The sequence below is a fragment of the Orcinus orca genome, chromosome 1 (genome assembly GCF_937001465.1).
Source record: "Orcinus orca chromosome 1, mOrcOrc1.1, whole genome shotgun sequence".
NCBI classification, from domain to species: domain Eukaryota; kingdom Metazoa; phylum Chordata; class Mammalia; order Artiodactyla; family Delphinidae; genus Orcinus; species Orcinus orca.
In genome coordinates this window covers 62,191,067-62,216,158 of record NC_064559.1, presented here as the reverse complement: position 1 = coordinate 62,216,158, position 25,092 = coordinate 62,191,067, and the positions used below count along the sequence as shown (strand labels likewise).

The following is a 25,092-nucleotide window of genomic DNA, read 5'->3' as shown; positions in this document are numbered from 1 at the left end:
AAACTGGGGCACAGAGATGCTGAAGAGCCGTGACTGGACACCCAGACCCTTGCCTCTCGCCCCTCCACACCCTGGGAGACATCCCTCTCCCCACCAGCTCCCACCCGGCAGGCACTGGGGAAGCGCGACAGGCGAGGGGCTTACCTGAGTCCTGAGAGCAGCTGAAGCCGGTGTCCCCCGTGCTGCTGCTGTTACCCAGGGGCTGCCCGCCTGCCATGAGTGCCGTGAGGTGTGGGGACAGGCCCAGGTCTGCAAGGCAAGGTCGGCACTGACTGTACAATCCACGGCCCACCCAGTCCCCAGGGGCTTCGCCTCCGCTCCCCTGTCCGCTCTGTCCTCCTCGCAAAGCGTGCTCTCCACGCACCGAGGACACGAAGCTCTTAGCTGCCCTTCCTTCACTTCGCCGCTTGTTCCTATCCCGGGGAGTCTGTGACAGGATTCACTGGGTCCCCCCAGAGGGGAAGCGCTCGTGACAAACGTCAAACACCAACAAGGCAGGTGGGAGAGAAAACGAGGTGAACAGTCCTGGGAGAAGATCTTCCAGTTAAACGGGTGCGTGTTTAACTCCTGAGATCCTACCTGAATACCAAAAGGGATGTTTTTTGAAGAGGCCAAAACCCCCAAATGAAGAGGATGTTTGTAAGTTGGAAGGTGGGAAGTGGGCAGTGAAACTAGCCCAGGAAAGAGCTGAGGCTGGCAGAGGGGGAGGCCTGGAAGGAGGCCCCCAAGAAGCTCAGGAACTGGAGGTCCGGAGTCTCTGCAGGCAGGTGGGGCTTGATGGAAAGTCTCTACAGGAAGCAGTGGGTCCCCTCCACTGCTGTTCCCAGTTCGGGGTCCAGGCTCCCGTTCCCCATGTTGGCAGGAGAGTGGATAGAGTGAACTGGGGGACTCTGGCCTTAGCGACACCAGGCACATGGCAACGTGGCAAAAACTGAGGGAACAATGAGAGGCTACATAGTTACCAGTGGGGGCCCCGCCCCACTGCCTCACCTAACCTGGGCAGGAGACCAGAGACCTCGTCCCCAGGGAAATCCAGCCAGCCAGAGAGAAAAGCCCCACAGACCCCAAGATCTGGGCGCCCCGTGAGACGGCCCAGTCCCACCACCGCCCAGGGCTTCCCGCTGGCTTTCCTGGGCCGACTTACTAACCGTGAGGGACGGCGGAGATCACCAGATACTTAAGGAAAGGCACTAGCAGAAATGGGGGAATAAAAAAGGAAGGGAGGAAGGGGAGAAGGGAGAAAAAAGGATACAGAATTCTAATTGGGTGTCCTCAGAAAATTGAGAAAATAATGACTCCATGAACAAAAGAGCTGGAGGCCATAAAGACCATGGAGTTAACAAAAAAGGCACTCTTAGCAATTAAAAAAAAGCACAGAAAAGTCAAACTCCTCCGATCTCACGAGGAAGACCTACCTACCTGCCACGAAGGCCACCAGCGTTCCTCCCCAGCAAACCTACACACAGGAGACACCTCCACCCTGTACCTTCATCCTAATGAAGGGGACAAAGCAACATGACACACATGCCCTCCTTTCTCCTTCAGAGCCATGGAGGAAATGATGGGGGCTGAACCCGTGCAGTCAGAGCACGCTGCTCTCAGAAGCTCCCTGTCATGGCCTGTGGGGAAAGCACCTTTGCAAGGAGCCTTCCCCTCTCCTGGGGGTTGGTGTGGAGGTCTGGGGCCAGAGAAGAGCCCAAACATGGTCAGCCACCTCCAGGGTCTTGGCCTCAGAATATGACTATGTCTCAGCTGGAAGCCCGGCTTGCGGAGGGGTGGGTCGCCGGGGGAACATCCACTGCCACCCGGGACGGCTGAGGCCACAGTGGGTTCTGGACGCCATCTCTGAGGCTGCAGTGAAAGCCAGGCACAAGTCCTGGTCTCTACCAGTGGGAGAAATCACTGGAGCCAGACCAATGCGGCTCGGCTAAGAGATGTGGAAACAGGGCAGCCGGGCGGCAACTCCCTATTCTGTTTATCCAGCATTGTACCACTGGAGAGTAGACTCAGTTACCCTGAGTTTTTTCGCATGAAACAACAACACATCTACTGGGCTGGGCCCAATCCACCCCCTTTCACAAAATTTTTTTAAAAAAGAAAGAAAGAAAAAGGCACAAAATGACAGGCACAGGGATCAGATCAGAAGCCTGGAGTGGCCAGAAGAGTCATGAGTGCCTTTGAGCGGCTAAAAGAACAGAGTGCAGTTGTGGGGTGACATTGGCACTTTGAAGTAACCAGAAGACCTCTAGGTGGCGCCAGGAAGCGAACTTGGTAAAACAAGGCAGGAAAATTCAAAGGCCCCAGGGTCTCCTTCCTTCCCTCCAGCCCAGACCTCACAAGGGCCCTGAGGTGGGGCATTTCCTCTGAGCAAATGGGAGTCAGCGTCCTTCCCTGCAGAAGACAGCTGGGAAGGCTCTATTCCCGGTTCCAGGAGCTTCGAGCATCACACGAGGGCAGCATTTGGAGAGGCTGGCCTCCCACCATCCCCAGGCCTCCCTCGAAGCCTGGATTGGGCTGATGTCTGGGCTGTCCACCCCAACTGGGTTGGCGAGTGGCAGAGCTGTTGGAGAAGCCCGTGGCCCTTTCTCCTGAAGGCCCCTTCTTTGCTCCGATCACCCGTAGCCACCTGTCAGCTTTGGAGGTGTCGTCTGGCCTCCCAAGACCAAACGTAAGCATTTAGCTCACGTTTCAGCACTGGAATCAAGGTCCACTCCAGGGCTGACCTACCCACCATGCAGCGGCCCTGCCCGGCAAAGCCCAGGGAGGCCAGAGATCTCAGTTCCTAGGGGAGCCCCATGGGAACCTGCTAATGAGACTCACAAGCAGAACGTATTGTGGTGGCCCGGTGACAGCCGGCACCCAGGGAAAACCTAAGCTGCTGCGCTTCTTCACTTTGGGGCTAACAGAATGAGAAGACCAAAATCCACGGATTATGGCTGAAATCTATGTATGAAATAAACATGACTGCATGTGTAAAACTCCTGGCCTCCTGGAGTCAGCAGGAAAGCGCCAGGTGTCTGTGGAATGCCACTTCACTGCACCTGTGCTCACAAGCACGGTTAGGAAAGTTTATAATTCCCTGTACTGAATCCTCTGGAGAAAACTTTGCAGATGCCTATGCAAACGGAGAGGAACAAAACCGAGACAGGGCCTCCGAGCCTTTCCTTGCTGGCTTTGGAACAAATCTTACCATCCTTCTTACCGGGGATGCCAGGTGGAAGGCAGAGCTCTCCCTCCTGACCAGAAAGGCTGTGGGCATTCCTGGCGTGGCTGGAGCAGAGCGCGGAGCTGGGGTGGGCACTGCATTCTGCTCTTTTTCCAAGACTCCTGCTGACGCTGTTGCCCACCTCCTGATGTCAGGACGTCCCGGGAAGAGACAGCAGGGATGCCCCCAGCTCCCATTCAAGGGGAAGGCCAGCAACTCAGAACCCATCATCCCACATGCTCTTCAGCCCAAACACATCCCACAAGACTGCTTTTCCCTCAGTGAGGAAACTGCTCACCGCCTTGGACTTGCCAACCCAACCACAGCGGCTGTTTTCCGCCTGTTTTCACGGCCTCACACGCTCTTCCAGGATAATCTCAAGTGGCTTGCGTGGAAAATCTTGGCCCCCAAAGCAGATGTTTCTTTCTGTTCTATCTACCCTCTCCTCCTCCATTCTCCTTCCTCATTTTTTTCCCTTCCTCATTCTTAACTTCATTGGAATTGAAAACATTTAATGTTTTTTTAATTTTTATTTTTTTGCCTAGAAGGTAAGTGATTTTACAAAATCTGAACAAGTAAGTTCATCAGTGAAATGAAACCAAACCCTGAATGTACTCCTCCTGGCTCACAAGTCACACTTGGAATCATGGTCTTGCCAGTGGCAGGGGGTGGGCATTTCAGGAATTAAAATACTGGGGTCCTGAGAGATTTTTTTCTCCTATAGTCAAAATTAAAAGTCCCAGAATTCCTTCCTTTCTCAAGAAGGAACACTCCATCAGTCCCTGAGATAAATCAGTGACATTGGTTTGTTTAATTGCCAGATGGAAAAGACTCCTATCATCACTACCACTGAATATTCATGATAATTAAGAGTTGTTATTTCTTTCCACTCTCTTGAGAGGGTAGGTGGAAGACCTATTTCCTGAGGAGGAAAAATTATCTCGAGCAGCATGAGTTGCCCAAAGTCATCTGGCAAGAGACTAGAACTGCAGTCTGAACTGGAGCTTTCCTTGAATATGGTCTGATAAGTGCCCTCAGAGTCTCTCTTCCAACAGCCTGTCCAGATGACAGTCTCCCTCAAACAACACAGTCATAACTGCAGGGACAAGATCCACGAGTGCATGCTACAAACAGCGGGAGCCTCAAAATATCTGTTATGTTGTACTTATTAATGACAATGGAAAAAACAGTGAGTTTACAGTGGGGCAACTTGGCAGACGCCATCTTAACTGTAGGGACTGAAAGTACTTGCCACCAAATTCATACACTGAAGCCCTAACCCCCAATGTGATGGGTCCTTGGGAAGGTACTGAGGATTAGAAGAGGTCATGAGGGTGGGGTACTTATAAGAAGAGACCGGAGAGCTTGCTCTCTCCTGTCCCTCTCCCCAGCCCTCCGCCATGGGAGGACACAGCAAAAGGACAGCCTGCAAGAGGGTCCTCACCAGAACCCAACCATGTTGCCACCCTGACCTCAGACTTCCAGCCTCCTGAACTGTGGAAAAATGAATGTCTGTGGTTTAAGCCATGCAGTCTACGGTAGTTTGTTGTAGCAGCCCAAGCTAAGACATCAACCGAGAGATCAGGGTAAGAACTAGCTAGTGAGAAGACCTACTGACATAGGTACCCCTGGCATGCTCATTAGGAAGAGCACATCACCCGCCCAGCCTTGCCTGCCAAAAAGGTATTACCTCATCGTGACCCTGAGAACACATGAGCTACATGCAAATTGAGGGGCCTTCTACAAAATCCCCGATCAGGACTCTACAAAAAGTGTCAAGTCATGGAAGACAAGGGGAAAAAAAAAAAAAAAAGACTTTGTCAAAGACTGAAGAAGACAAAGGAGATGTGACAACTGAATACAACGTGGGATCCCGGACTGGATCCTGGAACAGAAAAAGGACATCATGGGAAAATGGGTGAAATCCGAGTCAAGTCTGTAGTTGTTAATAGCGCTGCACCCCTGGCGATGTCTTAGGCTTGATAGCTGTGCTACGGTTAGGCAAGATGTCAGCACTAGGACAAGTTGGGTGGATGGGTATTCTCTGTACTGTTTTCCCAACGCTTCACTGAGTCTAAAATTATCTCAAAAGAAAAAGGTTTTTTTTAAAAAAAATCTATCCCCCACTAGAGTAATTCCTCTGGGTCTCATCAAAGGGGATGGGATCATGTCCAGAAACTGTGAGCTCCGAAATCAATTACCAAATGGAGGAGCAGCTGTAACACACCAGATAGTGACACTTCAATGAGAGAGTGGAGGTCTGCCATCGACACGTCCTGAATTATTAGCGACAATACGAGGAAACCACCGACCCGTGAGGAAAGGCCCAAGACAGAGTATGTCCAGGAGGAGTAGCTGAGGAGGGCAGGAAGTGCTTTAAAGAGGACCCTGCCTTCAAGGAACACTGAAAGGTGAAGGCAGCCTGGTCCAATGCTTGGGTTCTTTTTTCTCTAGATAGATCTATCTAGATCTACTCTCCAGGCTAGCGGGCCATGGCTGGGGTCACAGAACACGGATTTCTGAACTCTGGTGTACCCTGCCTTGAACTGCCGAGCTCAGGAAATCTGCTTGGGAATCACAGTGGACACTCTGCGATGTTCCTTCCCCAGAGGAAACCTGTGTTTTAAGCCCTGAAGCAGCAGTCAGTCTGAGACCTCGCCCATCAACCTGCCCGAGCGCCTGCAGGACCACAGGCTACACCCGCCGGAGGGTGGGCATCCCTTCCCTGACAAGTTCCCAAGTTACCTGTGATCCTGTTGGAAATGCTGAAGAGCCTGGAAGTCCTCTGCCGCTGCACAAACGGTTCCCGGTAATATCGATCCCCAAAGCACATGCCCAGTAGTTCCTTGCGAACCGTCTTGTTCCAGAGTCCATAGATCAGCGGGTGGCAGACGGCACTGGTAAAGGACAGCCAAGTGGCCCAGGTCTCCAGGGTTGGGGAGACATAGTTCTTCCCCCAGAGGGCCTCAGAGGTGATGACGACCATGTAGGGGCCCCAAGTGACCATGAAGGCACCAATGACCACCAGGATGGTGATGAGCGCTTTGCACTGGTTGGCCGAATAGACCACGCCCTGAAAGGCGTTCTTCCTACTGCCCGAGGAAGAGGTGGAGGTGCTGGAGTTCTTCCTCCCATTCCTGTGCGCGTCCTCCTCCACAAGGACCACGGTGCCACAGTGCACCTTGCGTGCCTTGACCCTGGCCACGCGGAAGATGAAGCCATAGCACACCAGCATGACCAGGAAGGGGAACAGGGCACACCAGATCTGCCAGAAGGCGGTGTAGCCAGGCTCCCGGTGCCATGCGGCCACACACATCCACTTGAACTCGTCAAACTCCACCGATGACCAACCAAACAGAGGTGGCAGGCAACCGATGAGGGAGTGAAGCCAGATGTAGACGAGCGCCACCACAGCTCGATTACCTGTGATCTTCATGGGGTACACCATGGGGTACAGGACAGCATAGTAGCTGGAAAAAGAATGGAGGCAGGTGAGGGAGAAGACTAAACATAGAGAAGACACACCAGGAGGGGCACCCACTGCTCTCCGAGGTGGCGAGCTCTGCTGGATTTCTCTCTTTCAACACGGCCATGGGGTGAATGCTTCTAAAAGGAGCCACTTCTCTCACCCTCCCCGGACAAGTCACAGCCTGGCCACGTGACCCAGCTCTGTGCAACTCTTCATCGGAGAACGGCTGGACACCAGGAAGAACACAGAGCTCAGGCGGCCCTGTTTCCAGAGCCCACTCACATTTGGGGGTGTGGCTAGTCTTCAGGCATCTCCAGGAGTTCTAAGGGACCGTGCATCGAGCCAGATCCCTTCTGTGTTTCTGACAGTAATCCTTTTAGAGCTGTTTTCAGAGGGTCCTCAGAAACCAGAAGAACAGCTAAGGATTACGGGGTACATTCATTCAGTGAATGTTTACTGAAGGCCTGCCACATGCCAAGCACTGTGCTATGCACCGGGAATACAGGTAAGAAGGTGCAGGGGGAGACAGACACATAAGCAGGGTACAAGGCTCTGGAGCAGAAAGGGGATATTTAATCCTCACAAGAAGTCTTTCGAGTGACTGGCATTATCATTATCCTCATCTTAACAGCAGAGAAAGGATAAATAATCTGCTCTAGATAAGGAAGGGGAAGAAACAAGATAAAACTCCGGGCAACCTGACTCTACAGTTCCCAGCGCACATGTCAGCAATTCCCTGCACACCGTCTTGTTCCGGAGTCCACAGACCAGGGGTGGTTCCTAACCCCTCAGCTCTGTGAAGAAGGAGAGAGGCCTGGAGAGCTACTGATTCATACTGACGGGGCCTCGGATCCAGACTGCAGGGTCAGGGCAGACTTCCTGGACCAGATGGCACACAAACTCAGGTCTTGAACGAACAGAGGCACTGGCCCAGGAACAGCTGAGGCAGAACGCCAGCCTTGGCGAGACGCGGAGATGTACCTGAGCACCGGCTCAATGAGGAAGCTGCCTGTGGCTCAACCAGGCCGGCGCGGGGTGATGGTGCGCGGGGAGAAAAGGAGCCAGGGGGCCGGGGCGTGCAGAGCCTTGCCAGCCAGCTGAGCTCTGACCCTTTAACTGGAGTGGGTGGGAGGATTTAGACCATGGGGTTGAAAGTAAACCACCAGCCTCCCCACCCGGACGTTTTATCCAAAGGAAATGTTCTTTAATGATGGAGCTTCTGTAGGAGGGCAACGTGTGGTGGGACAGGGGTGACCACACTGAGGCTGCCTGCTACAGGCGGAACCTTAGGAGATGGCTATGGCTATGAGCCTCACACACCACCTGTGAACCACCTGCCCCACCAGGACCTTCCTGAGTCACCCCTGGGCACTAGAGCTCAGGGACAGGGGCCATGGCCTGAATTACCACCTGCTGCCTGGGGCAGGCTCTCATGGAGGGGTCCCTGTATGAAAGGCCTTCCAAATCAGAGGCAAGACGGGGACTGCTGGTCTCAAGCCTCGAGGCCCCACCAAGGTCTAGCCTGGAAGGAGTGTTTCTGAGCGTGGAGCCTGATGAGAGGAAACCACCGCGATTATGGTATGGATTACAGAACCCCTGCACAGAGCCTGGGGTAAAGCGATTCCTGTCTTCTGCTGACATCTGGGTTCGCATCTTGCAAAGGCCGTGCAGCCCCGTGAAAGAAGCATGCCTTTGGAGTTGGCGATCCCTGGGTTCAGATGGCGACTCTGCTGTCCACTAGCTGTGTGACCTTGGGTAGCTGAGCTAAGCTCTCAGAGCTTCAGTTCCTTCACCAGGAAGATGGGAATCACAGAACGTCTGGCATGGATCTGCTCCAAGGACAGAATGGGCTCGAGTGGGGGGAAAGGGCTGGATGGGACCTCCCTTTAGATGGCAGCGGGGACAGAGCTGGGACACTGTGCACTGACCTTTCCCCCTTCCTTCCTGAAGACAGAATCCCTATCTTGCTCCTGCAAAACTGCTGTGACCACAGGGGACGCTGGGCCCTTCTAAGCACCAGGGGATGAATCAGGCCATGCTGGTGGTATCCCCTCCCTTGCCAGGTGACCAGCTGAGGCACTGACCTGTGTGACACCATCTGGCAAATGAAATGTGAGGGGAGTTTGCTGGGGTGGGACTGGGGGCACTTCCAGGAAGGTTTTCTCCACTTTTAAAAAGAAACAAGGCGGATATTTCTACTTTCCTCTGCCCATTTAAAACGCATGCAGGCCCTCTGACCTCAGGCAACACTTCAGGGGTGAGTGTACAGGTAGGTGTGGGAGGCCAGGCCTGGGGAACATGAGCTGTCCCCGTCTCCTCTGACCAGCCACGTTCAACCATTACGATGGGGCTTCCCTGGTGGCGCAGTGGTTGAGAGTCCGCCTGCCGATGCAGGGGACATGGGTTCGTGCCCCGGTCCGGGAAGATCCCACATGCCGCGGAGCAGCTGGGCCCGTGAGCCATGGCGGCTGAGCCTGCGCGTCCAGAGCCTGTGCTCCGCAATGGGAGAGGCCACAACAGTGAGAGGCCCGCATACCGCAAAAAAAAAAAGTAAAAACAGGGGTCGTTATCTAAGTGGGTGATCTCGTGGCAGGAGAGCTAAGCATTGGAGCCCCTACGGGCATTACCACTTTGAAGTTACACGTGACATCACAAAAGGCTCTTTGGGGACCAAGGGTGGTGCTTGGGCTCGTGTCTAAAAATGAGTTGTTGGAGAAAAGATGGAGAGCTTCAGAAGACAGCTAAGAGTACGGAAAACAAAGGAAAACCCCTCCGTTCTGGCCTGTATTAACCTGCAGGGAATAGGGAGTTGCTTTTGTTCTATATTTTCCTTTGAACCTGCAACTAGGCCTAAATGAGGCTTAAGTTTAAAAAATGAAGTTTCAAATCTATGAAACCCATTAAAAAAATTCTTTTTGTGGACAGATGTTGGCATGTTTATATCTTGATAAAGGTGTAGATGTGAGCATTGCAATGTATGTACATTTAGCCAAAAGAACCCTAAAACCAAAGCCTTTAGCATCTCAGAAACTGGGCGAGTTACTTACCAGCCATGTGGACTTGGGCAAGTTTGCAAAACCTCGCTAGGCTCTTCTGCAAAATGAGGACTGATAGGGTCGTTGTGAGGATTAGCTGGGATAAACATTTGTTAACGGCATAGTGCAGTGCCCGGCAGATGACTAGCATGTAACACATTCTAGTAGAGATCATGCCCCCCGCCCTTGTTTTCTTCCACTTTCTTACCGATGTTCCCATCTCTTTCTTCCACCCCCATTCTCTTATTCTTCTCTCCTCTCTCCTCACTTATCTTTTACCACTGCCTCCTCTCGCCTGTCTCCCTCCCTCTCACTCTCCCTTCCTTCCTACCCATCCCCTCCACCTCTCTCTGTCTCTGCTTCTCCCTCTCTCTCTCCCTCTCTCTCTCTCTCTCTCTCACACACACACACACACACAGACACACACACACAGCTGCATCTTTAGGTTTCCCACATAGAAGGCAAATAGGTAACCTTCAAAATCACTAATATCAAGTAAATTTAATTCCCTAAAATTCATGGGGACAGGGGAAGGGGTGTTTGAAATCCTGGTCAGACGGTGATCATTTATATGAACATGATCGATTCGCTGGTCCAGTCAATTTGTATTTTTAGCCACACGAATGACCAATAATAAAAAAAATTAACTGCACCTGCCATGAAAATATTTGAAGACACCAAATTTTACAGCAGTCTATATCTTATAGTCAAAGATCCGGGCAAAGCACTGTGATGGCCAAATCCATCTTGCTACACTCGCAGGAGGAAATGGTCTATTTTCCAGAGACAACCAGGCCTTGGTGACTTGTCACCGCTGGGAGAGGCAGAAGCCCTTTCTCGACTCACGGCTCTGTCACTGGGTGACCCTGGCACGGGCTGTGGGGTCTGGGGTACCTGGATTAAATCTCTAGTGAGATGATCGGTGACGCCAATTTGCTCACGTGCGTCACCTCTTCCGTGACCAGCTGTTTCCCGTGGTCTCCAGCTGTGTCCCACGCGCCATGCTTTCTCACCACTTCTGGCCTTGCTCCCTCCTCTGCGTTCTCACAGCACCTTGAACACACTGGCTCTGTGTACACACCACATGGTCCTAAAATTACCTGGCCACATGTCTATCCCCCCAACACTGCGAATTCCTCAGCGTGTCCGTTCATCTCCTTCAGCTGCGCGTTCCCAGCACCAATCACCTGGCCAGGCATAGGTTAGGTGCTCCATAACTGTTTATCAAATGAATAAACGGAGGCGGCTTCTGCATTCGGAAGGGCCCCTGCAATCCTATTCACTGTTAGGACTTAGCTCAAATGCCACCTTTTCCCCGGAGCGTTGCAGGCCCTGCCCTCAGAAGCAGCCACGGGAGCTGTCATAGCGCTTAATTCTGCTTTGTGTTCACACCAGCACCCACGGGTCAGCCTCTGCCATGAAGCTGTGAACTCCTGGTGGGCAAGGGCTGCGTCCTGCTCATGCTGTATCCTACCATCCGAGGATGTAGCACAGGGCCTTTCACAGAGTAGACACCCAGCAGATATTCCCAGCGTGAAAGAGCAAGGCGTCGAAAGAGGCAAATGCTCTCTCGTTTGATGCATTTTGATGGTGTGATTTGAGAATCGGTCACGCTTGCTGGTGGAAATCGCACTCCGCTTACCTAGACCTCAGATCCAAGTAAGCAGTATACGGCCTCCGATAGCCGCCTCCACTTACTGAGTATCCACGTATACACAGTTCTGTGAGAGGCATCTAAAAACCGACTTCCCCGCTCTGCTCCTGAGCTGTTGGCCCCCACTCCACCTTCCACAGGACCCAGGACGGGATATCCCAAAAGTAATGATTCCCCATCCCATCCTACTGCCAACAGACTTCCAGTTATGTCTGCAGTGCTTATTTTCAGACTTGATAGGACGCCGATGAACGGCTGCTGAAGTAATAACCTGTACAAGCTTCTGAAGGGGAGCCTGCCTTTTACACATCAAGAATCTTCAAAGTGTGTTTCCTGTGACTGAAAACACAATTCCACAAACATACATCTTCATCAAAGTGCTATATAAAACAGTAAGCTAACAGGGGACTCTAAAAATAAACTACAGTCCATCCAGAGGACGGAATACCATGTAACCATTCAAAATCATGTTCTCCAGGGATATCTGCAGGTGGGAAAAATGCTCACAATCACTTGTTAAGTGAAAAAGCAGGTCACAAAACCACATGTGCCTTGAGTCTATTTTCTAAATTTACTGCACGCGGCCAAAAATCCCTGGAGGCAAGTATACTAAAAAAATGTAGGGCTTCCCTAGTGGCGCAGTGGTTGAGAGTCCGCCTGCCGATGCAGGGCACACGGGTTCGTGCCCCGGTCCGGGAGGATCCCACATGCCGCGGAGCGGCTGGGCCCGTGAGCCGTGGCCGCTGAGCCTGCGCGTCCGGAGCCTGTGCTCCGCGATGGGAGAGGCCACAACAGTGAGAGGCCCGCGTACCGCAAACAAACAAACAAACAAACAAAAGTAAACAGTGATTGCTTCTGATTGGTGGGATCATGGATATTTCTTATTGTACTCCTTCTACTTTTGGTATTATTTTCTTCTGTTACGGGGAAAGGAGATATTTGGAGAAGCCACCTGATTAGTTCTGACAAATGGCTTCCTTCACTCTAACCCCCCTCAGGTGCAGAGGGCTGAAAGGATTCTGGCCTCAGCCCTAGTGGAGGCCTGCACCTTGGGTAGACCATCCAGCCACCACTCATTGGCTCAAAAATGGACGATCCCAAGGGAGCCAGGGGACTCGTGTCACCCAGTGACGACAGCCCTGGGGAACCCCTCTGTGTTTTCCCTGACTCCTTCCCCAATTCTATAAATCACAAAGAATCTGAATCTCCCCCCTCTGCCCTTGTACAGTTGAACCCTTGCCTGGGATGAATGAAGTGACCATTGGCAAAATCCTAATAAAGAAGCCTCCAGGGGTCGGAAACTCTCTGTCAAAGCCTGCAGGACTTTCACAACTAAATCTGACAGCCTAACGCAGGAATCTGGAAAAACCTTCTAGATAGAGCTGATGGGCGTCAGCAGTGCTATTCCTTGCTGGAGCCAGCTATGCCACAAGAAGGGACAGCCCAGATGTTTTAAAGCACACACTGTCTCTCCCAGGCGCCACCATCTTACTCCCTGTGTTGTCTTCCCTTCCCCTGCTCTCCTTCCATCCAGGACTGAGCTGATGTTCAGGCCCTTGCACTGTGGAGGATAGAGAGTATTTCCTCTTTGGGCTGCCCCGGTGCAGCTCTGGCCCAACCCAAAGCAACAGAGAGCAGGCAGCACTTTGGGGAAGACCTGGATCTGATACCCCCTCTGCCACGTCACCTTCCTCAGCTTCTGTTTCTCAACTATCAACTGAGAAGCAGAAGTTAATAGAACTTTTCTTTCTAATTTGTTTTTCTCATTTTTTGGCCACGCTGCACAGAATGTGGCATCTTAGTTCCCTGACCAGGGATCGAACCCACGTCCCCTGCAGCTGGAAGCGCAGAGTCTTAACCACTAGACCACCAGGGAAGTCCCCAACTACATGCAAGCTAGACCAGATAAAATCAGAGGTGCTCTGGTTGAGGGGATAGAAGAAGAGGCAGAACTCTGCTTTCTCACCCTCCCCAGCACAGACGTGACACCCTCCCGAGGAACTGAGGCAGCCTGGAGGGCACAGCCCGCATGATCTCTCAGGTTCCCCCTTCACCCACACTCCTAAACCATTCATTCTCTGAGTGTGATGCAAGCTTACCGGTCGACGGCGATGACCCCGAGGGTGAGCATGCTGGCCGAGCTGATAAGCAGGTAGAGGAGGGCCGAGAAGTTGCACCAGACCACGCCGAAGATCCATTCCCTCCGAACGGAGCTGGTCGCCACGAAAGGCAGCACCAGCACGGACAGCAGGAAGTTGGACAGCGTCAGGCTGAAGACGAACTTGTTGCTGAGGGTGAGGAGGTAGGACTTCCTGTACAAGGTGACCACGATGACCAGGTTGCCCAGGCAGACGAAAATGGTGATGACGACAATGGCGATGAACTCAGTGACAACGACGCCCCCTTGGCCACCGTCCTCCTCGGTGAGGTTACTCAGCTCCTTCCTGTGGCTGAGGGAGGAGTTGAAGCTCATGGTCAGTGCGCCTCGGCGGGGGGTGGGCAGAGCATGCTGGACGACTGGAAAGACAAGACCCAGAGACAGGAGAGCAGTCATCAATCCACAGCCTGCGCACTTTACAGAAGAGCTGCAGAGGCCCCGGGTCACCCAGCCAGTTGTCTCCACGCAAGCTCTACAGAAGTGGCCAGCTTTCTACAACCGACTTTCTATGAGGCTCACCGTGTCCCTGTGAACGATGTGTTCCCCCAATCTATCTATTTATTTATTTATTTAACTTTTGGCTGCGTTGGGTCTTTGTTGCTGCATGCGGTCTTTCTCTAGTTGCAGCGAGCGGGGGCCTCTCTTGTTGCGGAGCACAGGCTCTAGGCGCACGGGCTTCAGGAGTTGTGGCTCGCAGGCTCCAGAGCGCAGGTTCAGTAGTTGTGGCACATGGGCTTAGTTGCTCCGCGGCATGTGGGATCTTCCCAGACCAGGGCTCGAACCCGTGTCCCCTGCATTGGCAGGTGAGCTCTCAACCACTGAGCCACCAGGGAAGTCCACTCCCGCTCCTTGAGTCTAAACCACCCTATCCATTCTCCCCAGGACCAGTGGTTCAAAACCTTTAATGTACCTAAGAATCACCTGCAGTACCAGCTCAAAGAGCTGATTCTTGGGCTCCATCCCTAGAGATGTCTGGTCCCAGAGAACACAAGTACAGCCTAGGAGTCTGCATTTTAGACAACCACAGGGCAGGTGATTCTTATTCAGTCCACCTGGGCTAGGCGGACTGCTGCTTTTGACTCCTGCAATGCAGGGTGGACCCGGAACCAGCAGCATCAGTATCACCCGGCGCTTACTAGAGATGCAGAATCTCATGCCCACCTCTGAACTGCTGAATCAGAACCTGCACGTTAATGCCGTCCCCCGTTGATTCATGTGCCCATTCACTTTGGACAATAAGATTAGCATAGGAATCATTCTGAGATCCCTAAGCAGGGTTTAAACAAGTACAGTTCATACTGAGGCATCACTACTGCTCTCATCAGCCATGGTGAGGGAGGGCAAGGAGCTGACACTAATGATAAATGGGTAAGAGGCGGCACAGTTTGAGGTCTTTGCCCACAAACACCGTTCTCAACAAGGGGCAGTCCCTGCTCTTGGGACGCTGGCTCCGGATCTTGCTGAAAGCTCAAGGTTGACACATTTTAACATTCAATCCTACAGATGAATGTTTCTCCAAAAGTTTCATCTACTTGAATCAGCCAAAAAAATCCCACAGATCACTTTCCCCACCTGCTCTAGTTCCCAGCAAAGAGAATACACCGGAAAGGAAGGGAAGATTGCTTTCCCCGAGCCAGAAAGCGAGAACCCTTGGTGCCTAGACTGCCTACACACAGCAGCAGAGCCTTCCCGACAGCGCCCGCCCGACCTGGCGCCTCTGTCCAGACACCTTTGGCCATAGGGAGCTGGTAGGTGAGGAAGGCGGCTCTTCCTCTTCCCAGCAGCCCTAAAGGCCAGTTAGAAAGTCTCCCTTTACCAACAGGCGCACTCGTAGGTCACAACCACAGATGCTGCGAGCTTGAGTAACGTCGAATAATTCTAATCCCTCCTCCCCTTGACAGCCTTCGAATACTTCACAGATTACTTGCTTTCTTTTCTCCAGATTAAAACTCCCAGGTTCCTGAGGTGACTTCTAGACCCTTTACTAACTCCGACTCCCTGCTTTGGACTTGCCCATGGATGTCAACGGCCCTCTTGATTTGTGGACCCCAAGACTGAGCGCACCGTTCTGGACATGGTCTAGTAAGTGCATAAAGGGGCAATTTTCTCCATGATCAGGAGAATCTGCTGATACGATTCACTCTAGGAGTGCATTTTCGTTTGGCAACCATATTACCCTGCTGGACTTACATAAATGTGTGGTCAATTAAAACCCAAAGTTCACACACATTTGAGCTTCTGTGAAGGCAGGTGTCCCCAGGCTTAAATGTATGGCATTAGTGGTTTTAAGCCTAAATACAAAACGTTATGTCTACTAAATTTTACTTTGTGTCTTTTGGCCCGTATTTCCAGGCTGCTAAAATATTCTGAATTTTGATTCAGTTATGCAATACGTTAGGTACTCTAGCTTTGTGCAGTCAATATACTTTAGAATTATGCCTTCTATGTCTGTGTCTTTGTAAGCTTATTTCTGGGTTTTGCTTTTATTTTTTGAGTTCTGAATTTTGTTCACTCTTATAAGTAAATTATTAACTGGTATCTCAAAATGAAGTCCTACATAAGCATGTTATACTTAACTGCCTAAGTGATAACAGTGCGGTAAAGAAAACAAATTCTGAATCGTTAGACAAATGACAAAATGGGAGAAACTATTTAAAACATATCACAGGACTAATCATTCTAACTTAAAAATAAAGAGAGAGAAAAAGATAGAAAAGTGAGTAAAAGACATTGTAAAAAAGTGTAACGATATGAGGTGACGGATGTTAACTAAATTTATAGTGGTAATCTTTTTGCAATATACACGTACATCAAATCATCATGTTGTACCTCTGAAATTATACAATGTTATGTGTCAATTATATCTCAATAAAACTAGAAAAAAAAGAGTTCACAGAAAAAGATATACCATTTGTACTTAAACACATGAAAAGATGCCCCATTGCTTCAAAATAAGAGGAATGCACTTTAAAACTACACTGAGGTACCATTTCTTTCCTTTCATGCCACTAAAGATTCAAAAGCTTGGCAACAGTCCCTGCCGGTGCCGCTGGGAGGAAGCAGGCATTCTCCAACGCTCCACATGGGAACGCAAAATGTAACAGCCCTAGGGAGGGGGATTTGGCAATACCTAACCAAGCTACACAGGCACAGAGCCTTTGATCCAGCAATTCCATTTCTAGATATTTATCCTGAAGACATAAGTTCGTAATATTAAGTAACAGATGCCCACGGTTATTTTATTCATTGAGGCAGTAGTTGTTATAAAAAGAAAATATGTGAGAAAAAGGGGGAAATAAAAATACATTTGCCCATAAAACATACATAAATATATGCTTACTTATACAAAAAGAAAAATAGGAAAGATAACCAGAAGCAAAGATACAGAAAGAAGTGGACTTCTCTCAGTTTGTTTTTACAGTTTTGCCTTTTGAACCAAGTAACTATTTTACATACTAAAAAAGTTAAGTAAAAATGGATGCAAAAAGTAGATATAAATTGACTGCAAACTGAAAAAAAATAAGGCTAAGTATATATTAGATTGATAACATAATCATACAGAGAAAAGAATTAAGTCAAGTAGCTTTTAAATATGATATTTTGACTGTAAACTCTTAATGGCATATATTGTAAAGACAAGAGAACTAAGTTTACTTAGTAGGTTAGATGTTGTTAATGGTGTTTTAAGTTTACAATTCTTTTGAGTGTACAGCAACTGAGTATACATGCTTATGTTGGGAAACACATTTCTAATCATGGGAGAAAGGAGATATGAATTACAGAATAAAGGTGAAGAAGAACCCTGTGGTGTTAGCTTGGTTATTGCAGGCATCAGTATGAAATCACTCTTCAAATATAAATATAAAAACAGGTTCGGGGCTTCCCTGGTGGCACAGTGGTTGAGAGTCCACCTGCCGATGCAGGGGACACGGGTTCGTGCCCCTGTCTGGGAAGAGTCCACATGCCGCAGAGCGGCTGGGCCCGTGGCCCATGGCCGCGGAGCCTGCGCGTCCAGAGCCTGTGCTCTGCAACAGGAGAGGCCACAACAGTGAGAGGCCCGCATATCGCAAAAAAAAAAAACAGGTTCAAGGAAATTTCCCAGAATGCAGTCAGAAAAATTAAGAAATTAAAAATATAATATAGAAGGCAAATGAGAGAATGAACAGAAAGAACTTTATAAGGTATAATTACTTTACCCAAGCAAAGCAGTGTTTCTCACTTATTATGGGAATCATTTCTGGGAACGTGGTGAACTCAGCTGATGGGAACACCTTTCCTACTCCAAATTCATAGAAAGGCTGGGTTAGATATGACCCAAAATTTAAAAAAAAAAAAAAAAGCCAACCTTGGAAAAAGAAAGGGAAATCCATAGGTAACAGAAACGGAGAGAAAACTCAAAGCCAGAGTTGTAATCTCACAACTGTGGCCAAAAGGGTATTAGACCTAGTTCAAGACCCCTAGGGCTGAGGGTTTCTTTTGCAGTACACGGCCTCTCACTGTTGTGGCCTCTCCCGCTGCGGAGCACAGGCTCCGGACACGCAGGCTCAGTGGCCATGGCTCACGGGCCCAGCCGCTCTGCAGCATGTGGGATCTTCCCGGACCGGGGCACGAACCCGTGTCCCCTGCATCGGCAGGCGGACTCTCAGCCACTGCGCCACCAGGGAAGCCCTGGGCTGAGATTTTTTATGTGGGAGGATGACTTTGGGTTCCACAAGGCAGAGAACTGGAACCAATATCCTGCCTAAAGAGTGGGTTCTAGAAGGGCTGCCTCCTCCATGAAAAAGAATCAGAAAAACTCCTCTTACTGGCAAAGGGAAGTGGCAAAAACAGTCATTTACCTGAAGCTCTGGGTGGAGCACTGAAGTTTTTTTTCCATGAGAAGTCAAACACTGAGACACGTGCCATGCTGATGAGGGTACCAAGTTTATAAGTTCTGCGTGGTGCAGAAATCCAAGCTAATAAATTCATGCAAAAATGAATGCTGGCCAAAGTAAACACAAAATGGCTCTATAGTGAATTTCCACACTCACAAAACAAACATTTAATGAAAGTGAGTGCACAGCATTTGCCATGAGGGAGAATCCACAAAACAAAAACCAGGAGAATTGACATTCCCAGAACCTGAATTAATAGAAAAACATAAAAGAGACCATAATATAAATACAATTAAAAGCTTTAAAAGGAAAAGAGGTAGAAACCATAATGAAAGAATAAGACATCATGAAAAAAATAATAAGCAATTGTGAAAGAGAACCGAATAGAAATTCTAGAAATTAAAATTTTAGCTAACAAAATGTAAAACTCAATGGGTATGCAGAGCAGCAGATTCAGCTAAAGACAAAGATGGTGAACTGGAAAACAGCTCTGAGGAAGTTACCCAGAATGCAACAAAAAAAGATTAAGAAAATGAAAATATGAAATAAAAGTCAAGATACATGAAGAGCAGGTTAAGAAGATTCAACGTATGTTTGAAAGAAGTGGTATCAGGGGAGATTAGAGAGAAAGGGTAGCAGATACTGTTGGGTGCCTATCCAGTAACCAGTGTCAGGTTTTTTTCCCTTACTGGCAGACCTCTGACTTTGTTTTGGTGTCCAATCCTCCTCCAGTGACTCAGAGAAGGCTGATCGGATCCCTGGTTCTCAGAGTCCTGAGTGGGCTAAACAAATCATTGTGTTGCCTTTCTCCTTGCAATTCTGGCATATTAGTCAGGAGCAGAAGTCAGTGGATTTCTGGGAAAAGCTGCTTTGATGATCTCACAAAGGCACTAGAGAGCACAGAGCTGTGGCAGCCACCTTGGGATCATTAGAGGTGTGAGGCCAACATGCTGAGAATGGCAAAGAGGAAAGCCTGGACCCCTAAGCTGCTGAATCAACAAATCCGGAAGTCACCTTCATCCTGGCTTCTGGTTATGCGAAGTAATACATTTGTAAAAATTATTTTTAAAGCTATTTCCAGTTAGGTGTCTGTTACTTGAGTCAAAAGCATCCAACTTACGTTAGGGTGGACCTACACTGCCTACATTAAGGTTGATGCATTATTTAGAGGTATAATTGAACATTTTCTAGAATTAAAGAAACACATGAGTCCTTAGAACAAAAGAGCATATCAAGTTCTAACGATAAGTCAGAAAAAGTCTATACCAAGGCGCAACACAACGAAAAATGACAAACACTAAGATAAAGAGAAAATGGTAAAAACAAATTTTCTGGGCTTCCCTGGTGGCGCAGTGGTTGGGAGTCCGCCTGCCGATGCTGGGGACACGGGTTCGTGCCCCGGTCCGGGAAGATCCCACATGCCGCGGAGCGGCTAGGCCCGTGAGCCATGGCCGCTGAGCCTGCGTGTCCGGAGCCTGTGCTCCGCAACGGGAGAGGCCACAGCAGTGAGAGGCCCGCGTACCGCAAAAAAAAAAAAAAAAAATTCCTATACAGAAGTAACAATTAGATAAACAGCAGACTCTTCTTTTGAAGAAAGCAGTGGAATAATCTCTTGGAAGTGCTAAGGAAAAGAACTCTTGCCTTAAAGTTCTATAATACCATTCAAGAGAGGGCACAATATACTTTTGAGGCAAGCAGAGACTGAATGTTTACTAATCACTCCTTATTGAATGATCCCCTTAAAGATACAATTCATGAAGGAAACTGAATCCAGAAATAAGGAAAAGAAAATGGTAACTATATGGATGAATCTAAAATCAGAACTGCAAACAATTAAATTTTAAAAGTTAAACAGCGACAACAAATTTTATAAAAATAGCTAACTTGGGAGCTTTGAAAACAAGAGGAAATTAAAACACTAAGCAAAATGGGAGCTCTTAGAGGTATGACTGGAGTAAAAATATTCCAAGTTACTTTGTACTCAGGGCAGACCTGGTTAGGCTGTTTTCCCAGCACCCGGACAAGTGCCTAGCACATAGTAGGTAACTCAATAATGATTTGTTGATGAATGACTAGCCTTCAAAACTCGGTCATTGTTAAGTTGAATATGAGTGTTAGCATTACAAAGGTAGCCACTAAAAGAATAAAAATAGGATGCAAAACTTTCAATCCAAAAGGGGGGGGAGGAATAAAGTATTACTTGACCTGGTGGCTCTCTAGTGGCCCTATTAGCAGGGACACCAGTGAACGCCAGAATCAGAGAGCCCAGGGCTGAGTGCTATCCTTGAGGTCCTCAGCTACAGCCCTCTCCGGGAGGCGCGGGGGGACGTGGTCAAAGAGCTGACCACCCAGGGAAATCCAAAGCCCCAGCCTCTGCCAGGAGGCCTGGAGAGGGAAAGGCACAAGCCCCAGCAGATTCCCCAGGGGTGTACTTTAACAAGAGATAGGATGTGGAATGTCCCAGCCAGGGAAGGCTTCCTGGCAGGCAGCCAGCTTCCCCAGGGCCCATTTGAATGGAAGCAAATTCAAGTGTGACTCACATTACCACTCTCCTGGCCAGTGCTGGTGCCAGACACGAAGGTGTTTCAGACTCCCACACTCTCCACGTCCTGCCATGACCAAATAAATCACTTTACACCACTGGAACATGACTGAGGTCTGAATAAATGTATCGGAAATCATTCCTGGGAAAGAGAGCCAGCCCTCTCAGTCAGGTCACCAGGGAAGCCTGGGCGTGCGGGTCCTTGTCTTTACTGTCATGGCTCCAAGTATCAGTCAGTCCTCTTTGGGAACTGCCTTCAGTTCTCTTGAATATTCCCACAGACGGTGACACGTCTGCTGGATTAGACTGGCAACAGCTTCAAGTCATTCAAAGCCAAATCTTGTCACTCGAGGGAGTGATCAATATCATTTTGGGTTAACAAACAAGGCAACACTATAGAATATTGAGACAGGTATCTATTGTGCTTTATAAACTGGCCTGCATGCTAATTCCCAAGAAATAATTCTAGAAATGCCTTGCTTTGCAAAAACAGAATTACTACAATATAAAGGTGGATGCCCTCGCTTTCCCTTATTTAATTGTATAAATTTGGATATGTTCTAGTCCCACCTCATATTTTTACCTAGAACTCTGATTTTCATTGACTTATAGCCGACTTTTTTCCTGCTCATATGGCTGTTACCCTATACTTGTCAGAGGTTGTGTGGCATGGTGGTTAAGTGTATAGACTCTGAAGTCTGCCTGGGTTTGAAGCCCAGCTCCTGTAAAAAAGAACAGTGTGTTTATTTGTATCAAGTGCCTAGAACAGCGTCTGGCACACAGTGAGCCTTCACTTCATACTATGGCTTCTATCTGAAGTGTTTACCCTGATTTTACTTTGGGAGAGGACCCTTCCCGTATTCTTAGGCCATGGTCACATGACCCAGGACTTTGGCTGGAACAGCCGGAGGACAGACTAGCCTACCATGGGGTTGGTAGGCTGATACCATGAGCCTGGGGCTGCAGCAGCTGGCCATCTTGGACACTACATGGAAAGTGCTTACAGGCAAATAAAAGTGAGAGAAGGAGAGAGAGAGGGAGAAAGGGGGAAAGAGAGAAAGAGAGCAAGAGAGAAAAAGAAGGGGGCAGGGAGAACATGCAACGAATCCATTCACAAATGCTGATGAAGTAATGTGTGATTCTGAATTTTCTTGTTCTCCTCAGTTATACGAGCTGGTGAATTTTCTCCTTCACTTATGCTAATTTGGCAGGGTTTCTGGCACTTGCAACTTAAAGAATCCTGACTGATACTCTGATACACCATGATCTGCATATAACACATCAAGACCCCACCTCTTTGGACACTGGTACCAGGAACCTTCCCTTTCTCAGCATTAGGCCGACTCCTCAGGCACAGCTCTGCCTTCCTCAGCCTCCTGCTGGAGACCTTCTTATCCTTTTCTTCTCGCCACGGACCACGCCATGGAACCATGGACCCTAGTATGGTGGAGTTTCTTCATATGGAACATAGAGAAGCTTTTCACCCCCAGAGCATATGTAGTCTCTTGGACATCAGGTGGTCCGTGACCCAGTCAATAAGCCACTGCAAGGAAAAGGAGGCCTCACTCACCCGCACAATGCCCATTACAAATGGGGCCATCGAAGGGGCGGCCTGAGAGTCCACAGACAGCAGGCCCAGGCTTGGGTTTGTGTTGGGAGACCATGCTGGTCAGAGGATGCAGGACTCTTGGCACCTAACAAGGGTGCTGAACACGACAAGACACACCTGACCTCTTCAAAAGTCTTCTCCAGAGCAAATCATTTCTTTTAGTGTAAGGTTCTCTTCTGATATCCTTAAATATACCCAATCAGGGTAGCGGCTCACTTCCTCCTCTGTGGTCTCCCATTTTTATGAAGAGCTGAGCACCCTAAAAGCCGGGACCACCAGATGCCCTCTTCCAAAGAAATCACATGCCAACAGGTAGGTACGTAAGATGCTCGAATAAACAACTCTCCAGGTGAGGAAATGCTCCTAAGACACCACTTCAAATAAGTTCAGGTGAGGTCACTGTGATGCTATGTTGGCCATATTCTCAGGGGCTCTTCATCTCAGCACCTCAAAGCATTTTATACACATCAATCACCAGCTGGAGCAGTTGAGGGCGTGGAGTTGGGAGGAAGGTTCAAATAACCATTTGATTTGCACTAAGGTAACTGAGAGAGACAGTGAATCCCCCATCCCGCCCACAGACCAGACCACACAACTTGTTGAGAGCCGGAAAGAGATCACAGAATCCCCGGTCTCCTTCCCTGCAGTCCCTCCATCCTTCTGTGGCACACACATGAAAGTTGTTCCAAAGATGGTGGGTGCAGCGACTCAGCCTCTGCGACCCCAGAGGGATGTCCCCACCCAGCCAGTCCAGGGTCTGTTACGATGTACAGTGCTTTGCTCTTGTCCCCACAAGGGCACCATAAACCTAGTAACTTCCTGGTTTGAAACCTTTCACTTCACCTGCAAAGCTGGTCCAAGCCCTGGTCTGTTCGGGAACATGCACCAGAAGGTGGAAAAGAAGCTAGAATCAGAACCCTAGTGGCCTTATGGTCCTTGTCTGAATTCTTGGTTTGCCAGTGGGAGAGACCCGGCTTTGGTCCCCTCTGTATGTACATTATCAACATTACCAACCTCCAAAACTTCCTTCAGCAGGGACTGAAAGTCTGCAGGCTGGGGCTCTTCACTGACCATGACCCTGTCCACAAGGGCGTCAGCCATGACTCTGTCAAATGTCTTTCCAAAACCAAGCTCTTGCTACTCAGCAAAAACATTTCCCAAGGCTCAGTCCTTGATCCATTCCTTTCTCCCTATGTCCTTGAGAATCTTACCCATTTCCAAAGTGTTGTTAAACTATTATTAACTAATGATAATCAGTATTGGCAAAACAGTGTGCAACATACAATGTAACTTTACATACATTGTTTCACTTCACCTTCTGAATAACTTTTAGAGGAAGGAATTACTCTTCTCCCTGTTTCAGAGAAGCAATACAACATGTGGTTAAGAGCATGAACTCTGGAACTAGAGAGCCTGGGTTCAAATCCCAGCTCCAATACTTACTGGCCTCTGTGACCTTGACATGTTACCTAACCTCTCTGGGCATAGCTCCCCACTCTGTCAAATGGAGATAATACTCCTTGCTCAGGAGTAAGTACCTCATAGGGTTGGTGGACAAAATCAATGAGTTAATATTTATACAGTGCTTAGAATAGAGTTTGGTACCACGTGTTTGTTAAATGAATAAAATGGGAACACTGAGGCTCAGAAAGGTTAAGTGCCCAGTTCAACAGAGCATTAGGTAGTAGCTCTCCAACTTGGTTCTATGACTGTGAGACTACCTTCAATCCATCTACTCACCACAGCAGATAAGATTTGACATGGTGTGGCCTCATCTAAATTCCAGACTTCTCACCCACCAACCCCTTCATGTACGTTCCGCTCCAGCCAGCTGTGCTTACGTGCTTCCATTTCCAATTTGCTCTGGCTTCTGCCTATTCTCTAGTCGGAACACTCTCCCTGTTTGTGGAATGAGTGAATAAAGATTTATGAAGTCTAAAATGTGTTATTGATCTATTGGTCTAATAACTTGATTGAAGAGAGAAAGAAAGAAAGAAGTGTGTACAGGCGGTGAGGCGTTAAAGCAATACAAAAAATATAACAAGTCAGAACATTGGATTTGGCAATGATTTCTTGGCTATGACACCAAAGACACAGGCACAAAAGAAAAAACTGACAAACTGGACTTCATGAAAACTTTTTAAATTTGTGCATCAAAAGATACCATGAACAGAGTAGAAAAGCAACCCACAGATTGAGAGGAAATATTTGCAAATCATATATATGACTAGAAATTAGTGTTCAGAATATATTGAGAACTCCTAAAATTCAACAACAACAAAAAAGAACAACTCACGTCCAAAAAAGATATACAACTGTCCAATAAGCACATGAAAAGATGCCCAACATCAATGATGATTAGGAAAAGTAAATCAAAACTACAATGAGATACCACCTCACACGCATTAGGATGGCTACTGTCCAAAACAAAAACCAAAACCCAGAAAATAATAAGTGTTGGTGAAGATGACAGTACAGCCATTGTGGAAACCAGTACAGCAGTTTCTCAAAAAATTAAACATAGAACTATCATATGATCCAGCAAT

The 25,092-nt window shown here is 48.7% G+C and overlaps 1 protein-coding gene across 16 annotated transcripts in view; it reads right to left on the bottom strand.

The window, feature by feature from the left end:
* GPR161 (G protein-coupled receptor 161) overlaps window positions 1-25,092 on the bottom strand; it is a 63,442-nt gene that overhangs the window by 23,452 nt on the left and 14,898 nt on the right. For all 16 annotated transcript variants that reach the window (XM_049715743.1, XM_049715771.1, XM_004269725.3 and 13 more), the window contains 3 exons: window positions 13,463-13,880; window positions 5,951-6,675; window positions 145-249 (listed from right to left, as the gene is read on the bottom strand). In XM_049715743.1, coding sequence (XP_049571700.1) covers window positions 145-249; window positions 5,951-6,675; window positions 13,463-13,836 — 1,204 coding nt within the window. In that variant the 5' untranslated portion in view covers window positions 13,837-13,880. The remainder of the gene's footprint in view (window positions 1-144; window positions 250-5,950; window positions 6,676-13,462; window positions 13,881-25,092) is intronic.